At 45.8% G+C, this 13,290-nt stretch overlaps 1 protein-coding gene across 1 annotated transcript in view; it reads right to left on the bottom strand.

Moving 5' to 3' along the window:
- Positions 1-6,730, bottom strand: part of NRK (Nik related kinase) — an 87,661-nt gene extending 80,931 nt beyond the window's left edge. Inside the window, exons 1-2 of the mRNA XM_062503139.1 lie at positions 6,689-6,730; positions 2,224-2,289 (exon numbers count right to left, since the gene is read on the bottom strand). Of these exons, the coding sequence (XP_062359123.1) occupies positions 2,224-2,289; positions 6,689-6,730 (108 nt within the window). The remainder of the gene's footprint in view (positions 1-2,223; positions 2,290-6,688) is intronic.
- Between the last annotated feature and the right edge of the window lie 6,560 nt (positions 6,731-13,290).

Below are 13,290 nucleotides of genomic sequence, written 5' to 3' on the forward strand. Positions count from 1 at the left end.
AGACTACTTTATAACTTAAATATTTATAATCACAAGCCTGTACCAGACAAACTGCAAAATTATTCCAGAATTCCATTCATTCACTCTATCATTTTGTAGATGAGAGGACATACTACACAGAAGTGAAGAAGAAAAGTATGAGACTAACTTCTCCTGGCCACTGCCAAAGGAGTTGTTCCATTGCAGCTCCCTTCTGAGAAAACAGACATTTGCTCTAGGTGTAAAGCCAGCACTAGGGAGATACCACCAGGCAGGCACACCCAAGAACATCCAGGTGGTGCTCAGCATCTGGAGGAGGATTTCCAAACACACTGAAGCTTTGGGCAGTGTGGAAATTGCTCACAACAGCGACACAGCTGGCTGCTGAGTGTGGAATGTGCATTTTGCATCTGCCCAGCTTGGCTGTCACCATCATCTTCAGCAGCAGGTTTCACTTGCTCCTGCTGAGAGCAGCTCCATGGCCCAGGCAAGCCCCAGCAGAACACCCCACTGATCACATGGATTTGTTTCACAAATAAAAAAAGCCTCAGTTAGGGGTGTGCTTAGGAGCTGGGGCTGCACACAGCCCCTCACTCCTCCAGTGCAAGATGCATGTGCTCAAAGCTTCCCCTCAGTGCCCCCAGCCCTTTGAGACCCCTTCTCTCAGTGCCTTCCTTAGATGCTCCAGCCAGTCCAAGTGCAGAATGAGCAGAGACTCAAATCACCCCATTCCCAGAGCTGTCAGACCCTCAGTGGAGAGCAGCCTTTGGGTACAATTTAAAATTTTCACTGTCAATATTTCTTGCACATTTTGGCAACTAACATTCTAGTGAGCTACATGACAGCTTAAAACATTTTCTTTTGGAGCAGAGAAGCAAACTATGTTGCTCTTTCCTGCTTCTGCCATGATTAAGCAGCTGATTCATACTCAACATTCATAAAAGATGACTAGATTGAAATTTTGCTTTCCCAATATAAAATAAATCCAGACACAAAAAGAAAGTCAACTATTTCACAGAACAATCAGTAGGTTTGGCATCTTTTTACAGGTAAGAAACAACAGCACCTATAAATCTTTCTCGGCTTCTAATCTGTCTGTGTGAACCCCTAAGTGTGTATTTTTAATTCAGCAGTATTAAGAGCAGTATCTGAATGACAATCTCAGAAACAACACAGACATTACCATCACAAAGAGCTACATGACAAAAATCCTGCTTCTGACATAAAAATAATAATTGTTAAATGGTAGCATGGGAAAAGAGAGACTTCCCAGAATTGCTCAGTAAAGCATTTTCCAGAACCTGTAGCTTCAAAGGGAAAGTAAAATGTGATTACAGCAGATCTGCCACCAGAGGATGGACACCAAAATGTAGCATGTACTTGGTGCACTGGAGAGAGAAGAACAGTCCTGCATTGCTACAACAGGACCCTTGTGCATTTTTCCACAGAGGGATCAATGCACAAAGAGCCTGAACACACACAAGGACTTGCCAAGCAGGGGCTTATCAGCAGTGGGACCTGAGGGAGAAGGAACACAGATTGATTCCACTTGTGATGTACCTCCAAGGGTTCAGCAGCATGGCCTCCTCCTTTCTCTGCCTTCATTCTTGAAATGGGAACTTGGTTCTCTATTTAATCACAACTATTTCCTGTTCTTAAATCACCTTTAGGGAAGGCTTCATAGTGAAAGAACACTTTTCTAGGCTTGCTGTTGTAAGTAAAGTAAAGTAAGCTGTACACTGCATAGTGTCAGAGAGCTATGTTGTGGCAAACAATGTTAATTGCTGTAGTTTTTTGTTTGGTGGTTCTGCTGTGATACCACAGTGACAAAGGTAATGACAGAAATCAGACTTCATTGCCTGCCTGCAGAGCAGGGCTAATGGATACCTCTGTCTTTAAGAGCACTGCTGTCTGAGTTTTGAACTTCACCCAGTCCAGGCCAAATTTAGCCATCACTGATGTAAATTTCTGCCAGACAACTCTTAAATAATTTTGAAAAAGAGAAGGTAAGCACAGAGCAGAGGGAAGTCAGTACGAAAGTGATTTATGTGACCTGAGGCAGCAAAGAGACAATAAAGGAAGGGCCATTGAATTTCACAGGTAGCACATTTTGCATTATGAAGAAAAGAGAGCAAGATAAACCAGGCTGTTACTGGAACAATTGTCCACCTTCTTAGATGGTGCTCACTTCTGCTAATACAGCTTTACCAAGAACAGCATCCTGAATTAAAGAGGCATCCAAACCTTATAGACTTGTCCATATGTCCCATTTCCAACAACCTGCACCAGTTCAAATATTCCAGCAGGGTCCTGCAAAAAGCAGAAGAAATAATATTATTTGGATTAAAGCAACCACTTCATAACAGAAACTAATTGTACACCATCAAAATGAAATCTCCTAATGACCTGTGTTACACACTAAAGGGGAAATCACCAAATCACAGGGTAAGAAATGCATTAATGTTTAAGTTTTCAGTCAAGTTTTGCAAAACTCTATATACAAAATAACTCTGAAGTTTGGCAGAATGGCACTACAGAAGATACAACAAATAAATAAAGGTGTGTGAAAAATACAAGAATTCAACTGCTGACTGAGCTTACAGAAGAATAAGGAAAAACTCCAGGTTCCTAAGCCTTACCACACTGAGCTAGCCACTGTTGGCTGAGCTGCTGTGAAACACTTGGTACGAGCAATGCAACAAAGAAAAAATCCTAAAGAGCAGAACTGAAAAAATTACAATATAAAGCACCTAAGCCCAGTTTCCTTAGTGAAGGGAAATGTACCAAACCAGGTAAGCTTAACTTACAGGCAGGCTGAGAACACTCAACTCTCCTGCTCTGCAAACATAACAAAGTGAATTTAACTGAGGTATTGAACTCTTGGCTTTGAACCCAAACTAGATTGCTGTTAATTTACATAAAAGATTAATGAGTCGGGTGATCAGTCAAGCATTCCACATTAACCAACTTCTATCCCTGTGCTATAGCACCAGTTGCTCTGACACCAACCAGTGCAGCAGAAGCTCTCCTGCAGCATTGCTGCAACCCCTCAGGTACTGGCAGCCCAACTTGTTGCAAGGCATGGGCAATGCCTGCCCCTGAATGACTGAGTACATTAAAAAAATCTGGTGCTTCAGTTAAAACTCACTTGAGCAATTTATTTAAAACCATTAAGAACTCAAGAGATCAGTTTCTTGGTTTCTGGCTAAGCCATTTATCACTGCTCATTTCTTGCCACAGTATCATTGAGAGCTCTATATAAAATATTAACTCCATGTGTCAGTTTTACCACATCTGCTTCAGCAATCTGTCATGTCAGCTAATGACTATTGATACTGCTGCGGGATGTGATACAGAAAAACATTATCTCAGAAGAACAATTTCTATGCCCCTGGTTGCAAAACATCTTTTTTAGAGGTATCAAGCTACTCTCCACTCCACTTATATGTTAATCTTCTAATATAAGTAATTCTTTCTTCATATCTGATACGGAAATGTTTACCTTGGCAAAATCCCAGTGGAAACACACTGGCTTTTTTTCTGAGCAGATTATATTTTCATTGGCACAACTGGCATGATAAATGGCAAGAGGTTTCAGAGCAACACAGCCCAGATTTCCATAACTGAAAGAACTAATGAGTTAATTTGGTTTTAAGTTAAATGAGTTTTAATATAAAACTTCCTGGATGGTCAACCTTATAAGACTTTTTCTTTTTTTAAAAAAGCAATGAAAAAAATCACATCACGATGACTTACTTGTGACACATGCAGGTCAGTCTGTGTCTCTTTTCCTCTGTCTCTTATTTTAAAACAAGTCAGTAAGCCTTCTAGACTTAAACCCCAACTCCAAAAGCCCTCACTGAAAAGGAAATCAATGGGAACACTCACATTTGGACTTAAACACAAGCATAAGAATGCCTACAAGACTGGATCTCACTAAAGTTGTCTTTGCTTTCTTCTCATTTCCTCATTTTATGTTTTGACTAGTCTGGATATAAACAAATGCTTTACTTCAGCGGGGCTAAAGTCAGAAAATAAACCATTGCTACTGCTAAAGCAACTGGTGGCTGGTACAAAACCTCTGCTTCATGTGCAACCTCTGCACAGAAGTTTGCTGTGGGCAGCTCATGGTCCAGGCAGTGAAACTCAGAGCAGCTCTCTGAGGAGCTCTCCCAGTAAAGGGCTTCCATGTATAATATCTACATGGAAGCATGAGCAGCACCCTAATTCCCCACCTCTCCTGCAGCACTGCTGAATTAAGAAGCGCCCACAGAAACTGAGAGGAACCTAAATTACATTTTCAATTTGTTCTTTGCCTCTCTCACCAAGTATGTGATGTCTTCACTCTTCTCTAAGCTAATTTTTTATGCAAATATAGTAATTTAAGTGCCTCAAAATTAGCTTCTCTTTCCACTTTCAATAAATTTAACTCTGCTTTAGCATTCTAATAGTTTGCTTCTAAAGGCTTCTGACACTCTAGGAAAGACCCTAACAATTATCTAAATAAACACTAGCACTAAAGTTAATATAGGGTAAATCCTATCCTATCCTCTCCTTGCTTGCAAATTAAGCATTAACGTCTCAAGCCTACACAGGTCTGAGTGCAACCAAATACTTGGCCATCTCTCTTCTTTTAATCAGGACACCACAGTGAACCAAGCCTTGTTAAGAGTCATAAAGGATATTAATCTGGGCTCTGGTCCTTGGATTGCCCTTGTTTGCTTGGATATCAGCATTGCATTATTTGCTGGCACTCTTCACAATGGGCCACCTTCTTAATTACCTTGGAGTTACATATCATAATTGAGGCAGTGGCTGCTCTCAGCTAACACTTAAGACCATGGTCCAGCTAACCCTTCACCAGACAGCACCCGCCAAATTGCTAGATCCCCTTTGAAAGATGCCAAAAATCCTGGCCTGAACATTCATCACTCTAAGGTTAATTACCATCATACATTCTACCATATGGTGAGCACCTTGGTTTGCCTTGAGTCATCTGCAGCGCACTCAGAAAGCAAGAGCAAGACTGCTGGCCCAGAGGCACCCAGGCCACATCCATCTCCTCTGCAAGGCAGAATGAAAAGCAACAGACACAGCAAGAGCATGACCAAAATGCACTTTTCACATCCCTGCAGCTAAAGAGGATACAGGTGTCTGAAGCACAAGTTCTTCCACAGGGCCTCTGGACCTCAGCACCTAATGCAGACTTCAGGGGCTTTTTAGCCTCTGACTGCCCTGGTGAACCCAGCAACATTAGGAAAGCACAGGCCTCTTTCTCTCCAGGGAAAGGGGAGAGCCCTGCAAACACCCACTTGGAGGGGAGCAGGGCAAACTCAGTTTGAAAATGACCCTGCTCACAATCATGGGATGCTAGAGCACAGCACCCCCAGACCCCAGGAACACCTCAGACACAGCAAAGGCAAGGCACCTGTCTTTAACTGACTCCCACAGCTCAGCCTCACCTGCCTCCCATTTCCTACTTAGAACCCCAAACTAAGTCTGCTGATGTACACAAAGGAGTTTCCATTTATCCTTTCCCCTGTTGAGGCTGAAACTCACAGTGCTCAGCCATTAGAGGCTGTGAATCAGATGGCTCTGTCACAAAGCCTGCTGTCTGCTTCACAGAATGACTCCTTTTCAAACTCACACTATTTCCTTATTCATTTAAGGAGATGAGATTTGTCTGCTAAAGCTCTAAAGAAGAACTTCCATTATTTTGCCTTACACCTCATAGCAGAGCCAGATGACACTTCTGCTTGCTAAGCCAGAAGCCTTTTGCCATCCTTCTTAACTTTACTGTCCCTGCTGCTTTTCCTCTTTCTGTCTCCAGTCTGGAACACCCTCCCCACCATGTGAATATTGCTAAAGCTTGTCCCAGCCCTCTTTCTTTTTTCCCTGATATTTTTAGAAAGTGGCTTTCTTTGGTTTCACTGTCTGGGGATGACTGCTTTTTGCCACAATTGAACTCTTCCCTCCTCTTCTGTCGAGAGCGCTCCACAAAAGCCCTGCCTGGGCTGGACGGGTTGTTCGGTGGTCAGAGCCTGAGGAAAAGGGGCAAGTGGAACTCGGGGCATCACACACAGCCCTGCTACCGCTTTGTGGATGTGACACACTGACAGCACAGCTTTTAATGTGGCCAAAGTTTGGCTTGCATTTAGAAACGTAACAATAAAAATTCACAGCAAACCTGGTGAATGCTGACTTTTCTAGCTTGGGGGAAGCGGAGGGGGGTGGAAATAAACCATCCCAAACTTCAAAAACAACAAAAAGGCCACAAAAGCCAATTCCCCCACCCCACCCCCGCACGCACATCTTTTCCTCCAGAAGATCCTAGTTTCCCGTTTGTTTTCTCTCCACAGCACCCACAACACCTTCAGGGCTGTCGGCAGGAATTATTTATTATCCGGCCAGGGGAAGGAGGCTCCGCGGCGCAGCGCTCCCGCGGGACCCCCGCTCCAGTCAAGGGAACGCGACCTCGGGAGCCCGGGAGAGCCCCGAGGCTGCAGCCCCGAGCCCCTCGGGCAGCATCGCCCCGCCGTCCCCACGGACGTCCCTCGGTCCCTCGGTCCCCGCACCGCCGCAGAGCGGAACCGCCTCCGGCGAGCGGACAGCGCGGGGTGAAGCCTCGCACACGCCGCGGAGGCGAGCAGCGGGGCCGGCAGCCCCGAGCCCGGGGCAGGGGGTCAGGGGGTCCCCCCGCCGTCCTTACCCGCAGCGCCGCCAGGTCGATGCCGTCCAGGCTGCGGGCCATGGCTCCGCCGCCCCGAGCTAGCGGTGCCGCGGGCGGCCCGCGCCGGCCCGGCCGTGCCCCGGCGGGCGCAGGGAGCCGGGCATGCCCGGCCCGCCCCAACGCCCTCCCCGGCCCGGGCGGCCGCCGCCGGCAACTTTGGCGGAGGGAGCAGCTCGGGGAAAAGTTTGCGAGGAAGTGACGTGCGGCGCCGGCGGGGGTCGGGGCCACCTGCCGCCCGCGGGGCGGGGGCGCCGCGCTCTGCCCCCCACGCGCGCTCCCCGCGGGGCGGGAATGGGGCGATCGCCTCTGGAATATGGGATATGGGAGGTTCCCTGCACGCACCGCCCCACGCGGGGCCGCGAAGGGCCGGGCCGAGAAGCGGGGACCCCTCTGGCGCGGCGAGCCCCGCGCTCCCGGCCCGGCGCTGCGCTCCCGCACGGGGAGATTGCGCCAGCCTCTAAGCAAGCCCCTGAATCCCCCAAAACTGCACTGACAGCATCCAGCGAAGAGGATTTTATGCACACACGGCTGAGACACTCCCAGCCCCTTCCCCTCAGGTAACGGGCGCTGCGAACACGATCCCAGGGGCTGACGGCAGCGATGCTCCCATCGCTGTGCCCGTCCCTGCTCCCATCGCTGTGCCCGTCCCTGCTCCCATCGCTGCGCCCATCGCTGCTCCCGTCCCTGCTCCCATCGCTGCTCCCGTCCCTGCTCCCATCCCTGCTCCCACCCTTGCTCCCACCCCTGCTCAGCCCCGCGGATCGAGGGCAGGGGCCGTGCCCGCGGTGCTGATCTGGCAGCCGCCCCCTCCTCCAGCCCGGCCCCGAGCGCCGCAGGCAGAGCCAAGCGCGGCACCGCAACCTCGCTGCCTCCTTTCCCCGGCAATTGGGACCGCAGGAAGAACACGTCGTGCAACCCTGGTGTAGCAGGCTGGAAGGACTTGTGGGTGTTCTTGGGCCTCGTATTTAGAGAAAAGTATCAGTGGAAATGCATATTTCCGAGACAAAGTCCTTAAACATTCTCGAAGGATGTTCAAGGAGTTGTCCCCTTGCAGGGAGCAAGCCAAGGGGCCGGAATTCTCAATCAGTTCTTTCACAGTAGCAGACATAAATCAAAACAAAGTGATCGAAGTATCTTTGGTGCCTGTTAGCACACCAGGACGGCTGCAATGCCAGCAGCGAGAGACAGTGTTGTAATAAAGGCATTTGGCAATTTCCTTGAAAGAAGTGCTGATGTAACACTCAGCTTCAAAGTATTCTTGTACAACAGCCCACGTTGGGTACCTTATTACTAATGTGACCCTGAATTTGTGCTTCTGCCTGCCTTCAGGCCAGCATGTGGAGGCACTGCTAAAGAGTTGAGGCCAATCACTGCATTAAAGTGTCAGTTTGTTGAAGAACTAAACGCGCAATGCAGTGATGTGCAATGCAGCAGAAATCCACACACAACAACAGCCCAGCCCCCTGTTCTCCCCTGGGTAATATTTAGAAAATTTTGGCCCTCACGTCACCTTTGTCAAAGCTAAGCCAGAGCTTTGCTTCCCATTCGAGCCTTCCTGTCTTACATAAATATACCATTAGCCTTTTTGCTTGTGTTACTTCTCACAATCCCTATTTATCTCTTCTCTCTAACCTTCAGGCTGTCCTTTGTCTCCTGCCACTTTCCACTTCCTTCCTGCTTCCCTGGTGAGAACTGGTGTGAAACTCCCTACTGTTGTCTACCCAACACCCTCTCACCTTCTCCATCTCTTCAAGAGATCCTTTGCTGAAATTAATCCTACCTGCCTTGCTCACCTCTGGTGAGTACTCCCAACTTGAGGATTAATTTCCACTTGACAGAAAGCTCTACTCAAAAATGAGAAGTATTAAGTGTTTACAAGTAGAACATGGCTTGTAGTATTTTTGCAGGCAGATCTCACTATCCCTGCTATGTGCTTTTACCACCACATTTTGTTGCCTGCACCCTGCAGTTTCTGTGGGTGTTCCAGTTCCACTCACACCACTGCAGGCAGGGCTCTGAGCAGTTCTTCCCTTGCTGCTGAGGTAGGCAGAGCATCATTTCCCCTTAAAGGCCTTGCAGGTGGAACAGAAGCAACAACTGCTTTTGCCACCAATATTCACAGCAGATCTGTTGAGGCTACATATGCCACAAGGACAAGCCTACTTTACATAGTAGAACCAGATTTACAAGGCCTGAGTTATTCACCAGCTTGCTGACTGGTTCTACAGACACAGAAATGTGCTCCAGGTGTCCCCCACAGCCTCGTGCCCTGCTCATGGTAAATCCTTCCCAAAGCCCTGACCAAACAGGGTGCTTGTGCTGTTGCTGACCTGTGAGCAGGCTCTTCCACCTTGCTCTTCTGCATGTAGCTGTGTGGCAGAGTAACTCCCAGGAATCACAAATTCAGTGCATTAGTGCAATTGTCAAACCCACATTCACCTTACCAATAATAAAAAGTGAACAGCTTCCCTTAATAATAAATTCAATTTTAAAATCACCAAACAACTAAAGCATAACAAACACAAGAGACAATTAAATGCTATCTGTACAGCTTTCTTCTCCAACAGCCATAGTCAAAACCCTGAAACCAAATTCGGCAACCACAGACCCGAACATAAAAACCTTTCAAATGTCAATGTGCATGCAAAGGATGTTGTGTATTAAAAGGGAAGTGGAAGAATGAAGGAGAAAGAACTTCCTTTGTTTCAGCAGAGGAAATGCCATTGTACCCCAGAAGTATGGGGCTAATTCTGAGCTCTTCTGTCATCATCCTAACACAGATTTGGGTCCATAATAATCCTACCAAGAGTAATTGCCCCTGCCAGATGTAACACTCAGTAAAGGAAGAGAGTGTTTAAAGCTGAGGCTCAAACTGACATGCTGGCCTGTTTCCTCTAGCTTTGTTTACATTGGGTCTCAGCTACAGGTGTGAAGCTGGCAGAGGAATAAAGAAGATAACTCATAAGAGAACAAGATTTCTGGTCTACAGGAAACAAACAGCTTCTTGGGCTTAGCCTGAAAATGACAAACTGACTCTTTTCAGCCTTTCTCAGTTCTCTGAACTATAAATTCAGAAAAAATATAATTTGATAAAACTCCAATACACATGATCATTTTATTGAAATAATCAGATGATGCTCAGGGAATGGACATCCCTGCCATTCCCATGGCTGTGGGAACAGCCAGACTTAACAGCTCATGCCACATCCGTGACTCCAGAGCCAACCCTCAGCATATATTTCCCAGCATTTTTGGGATACAAATCTGACATGAAGCTTAGAAACCCCAAAGCTCAAGTTAGGCTCCCTGCTATCCAGGTAGGAGACAAATCCCTCTTCAAGTTTCTGGGTTCCCCTGCTCCCAGCTTCATGGTGGAGAGCCATCCCAGTAAGCCAGCCTTTCCCAGGACTCCTCTCTGCAGCAGCTCGCCAGTACGTGCACCAACATTAGACAGGATCTCTATGAGCACCAGCTTTCCTTGGCACTGAAATACTGCCTGAGAGATTTATTTTACTGGAAGCTTTCTTACCTTCTGTAAGGAGCCTGTGTTATGCCCATGCCTGAGGCATCTGATGAGATTGATGCTGATGCTCCAACATCAGCACTTTTCTCCCAGAATAAAAATACTTCACAAAATTCTCCATTACTTTTGGCTTTTATATGAACTAGAGATTTTAGATATCTCCTTAGTATTTCTTTAGGGGACAACCCTTGGCTGGCTACGGTTACACATTAAAAGTCTTTATAGGCTTGTATACAGCCTGAATATGTCTGGATGCTAGCTTGGTAGCAGTCACACAATGCCAGGAGCTCTATTTCATGACCACAGAAAAGCAGAGAATACTTTTATCAGGTCACACCTTGGAAAATACCAGGATAACTTAGTGCAGCTCTGCAAAATGTTTTTGGACTACAAAGGGAAGATTTAAGTTTCAGGCCATGGACATCCACTTACATTCCAGTATAGTTAAAAGAGTCAAAAATCCCTACCAACACAATCCACTTCATATCTTCAGCATTTCTGGGACCCATCCCTACAGTGCTTGGAAATCACAGTAAAATGTCGTTTTCAATGCACTGTTGGATTGTTCTCTGAATATTTCTCATGCTTTCTCCTATTTGAACTGAAGAAAATTCCCACTTCATTCCAAACACATTAAGGCTGGGCCAGAAAGTCATATTTAAACTTGAATCTGTCTTCAGATTTCCACTTTGCAGACACTGCTGCACTAGGATCAAGAGGCAGGGCTGCTATCCTGAGTAAACTGGAAATACCAGAAATCCAGACAAACAAACCAAAACAGTAATTTCCTGTACAGTACTCAGTAGCACATACAGTAGTTTTCAGCTCTTTAAAAATTAAATAACATTTTGAGTTCCTGGCAACCATGCTAGTTCAGTTTCACAGGATATCCAAAATGAGACCAAACAGCTTCCTTCCCAAAGGATTCCTGAGTGGACAGGCAAGCTGGAAAAAGTGCCTCTGACTACTGTAATCCCAGCCAGGATGTCCACCTCATTGCCCAAGGCTGAAACTTAATATATAGTTCTCCCACAAAATGTGCATTACCCCAAATGCCGCTCACTGGGAGTTTTGCAGGAATTTGTGTTCTTTCCAGTGGTACCCAGTCAAGCCAGCCCTGCCAGGCTGTCCCCACACAGCACAGGGAGCAGCACCGATAACCCTGCGAGGCTGCCTGACCCAGGACTTCACTGCATTGTTTCAGCTCAGCCCTTCGGAGTTTCTCAAGGAAACAAATGCTGCCCCTGGAAGTTTCCAGTTTCCCCATCAGCCCAGCACACAGCTCTGCTCTCCCTGGAGACAGCCACACCAACTTCCAGGGAGAGGAGGCACATCCTCTGGAACGATGGTGTTTTGCACTCCTGTCTCTGGACTCTGTTCCAGCACCAGCTGAATCCTCAGTGCTGATTTTGTGCAGTAATACATTAATTATATAGATAACTGCTTGCCTGTGTGAAAGCTATTTCTATTATTTTGTATCTCCATGAGAAATTTTCCTACTCTCATTTTCTTTTCTTTCCCGTGTCACTATTTCACTGCGACTCTGCCTGATATCAGAATACCAAGTCAGTATCTGCCTCCTACAATGATACCAGTGCGCAAAGGCTGGCTGGCAATTTTGCAAAATAAAGATAATTTATTGAAATAAATTGAACTCTCATGTTTTGTATAACTATTGTATCTTGCTCTTGTGCAGCCATCTGCCTCGCTAGAGGTTTTCCCCTTCCCTCCCATCATCTGCAAATTTATTTCTTCATTCAAAGTAAGAACACTTTGAAACACTTTGCAAAGAACAGTAGCTATATGTTACTAGGTCATCAGATCCCAATGGGGTTTATGAATACCATAATGAATTTCAACCCAACATCTGTCTGCTCTCTGAAACAGATGCAATTATGGAAAAAAATAGATGCTGCCTCTTCACAGGCAGATCTCTCAGTAAAAAAAAAAAAAACAAACCAGCAAAAAAACCAAAAAAAAACCCAAAACAAACAAACAAAAAAAAACCCACAAAAAACAAAACACAAAGAAAACTGACAATGCACAGTTTAATCACTACCACATTAAATTCATCAGTCAAAATATCACATGGCAGACGGTCTTTTTCTGAAAGCAAGACAAGTTGTGGTAATTCTGGCAGACAAGCAGGGTTTTTTTGACTTTAGAAAATCCTGCAGGCAAAGCTTTGCCAACCAAATGCTAACTCTAGATGACTCAGGCCACGGTTCCCTTTCATCCAAACTACTGAAGTTTGGTGGTTAGCTAAAAAGGAACTGGTATCTGAATCACCATTAGTTTGGAGGAATTGTCAGATCAAAGTCTTGGGCATGGGGTTTTGGGGGCAGGGTGTTGGTTTGGTTTCTGTTCCCTTCTTTCCCAAAGGAAGAAAAATAAAGATCAACAACTTTAAATGTTCTTACTCAGAAAATTATTTAAAAAAAAATTAACTTTATCCCATCTTTTTAGCCTTCTCAATGTAGTGTGTCAATTCGGGCACAGTCTCAGTAAATTAAGCATAATATTTTGGTCCTGTTGCAAGCCTAACCTGTGCCTCACAAAATTACACAATTTTAACCTTGCCTTAGCTACAAAAAAAGCCCAACTCATTGCTCAAGTCGCTCTTACACATCTGCATTTCCCAGGCCCTCTTCTTCTCCTTTTCTTAGAGGAGGCGAAAAAAAAGCAAAAGAGGAACTGTAATTTATAAACCTCTATCCAGCCCTCTGGAACAAAACCTGCCCTCTGTGACCTATTAAACATCTTTGGGAAAGTCTCCTCTATTCTTGCTCCAACTTCCATTTAATTCCAAGCTGCTTTTCATCTCAGTATTTTGCCAACTCCGACCATTTCAAACACACTTGGGTGCTTCAGCGCAGTGCCCGAGTCTTTTAAATTCTCCTCTTTTCGTCAAGGGAAATGTATCCTGTATTTGGGAGGGTGCCTAAGTTGTGTGTGTGTGTCTTCTGGGTGGGAAAGGCAAAGGAAAGCTCATTTAGGCATTGAGCAACAGTGTCCTCTTCCAACATTAACTGATGAGTAAGTCTGTGTCTTTTCCTGT

The sequence above is a fragment of the Cinclus cinclus genome, chromosome 15 (genome assembly GCF_963662255.1).
Source record: "Cinclus cinclus chromosome 15, bCinCin1.1, whole genome shotgun sequence".
NCBI lineage: Eukaryota > Metazoa > Chordata > Aves > Passeriformes > Cinclidae > Cinclus > Cinclus cinclus.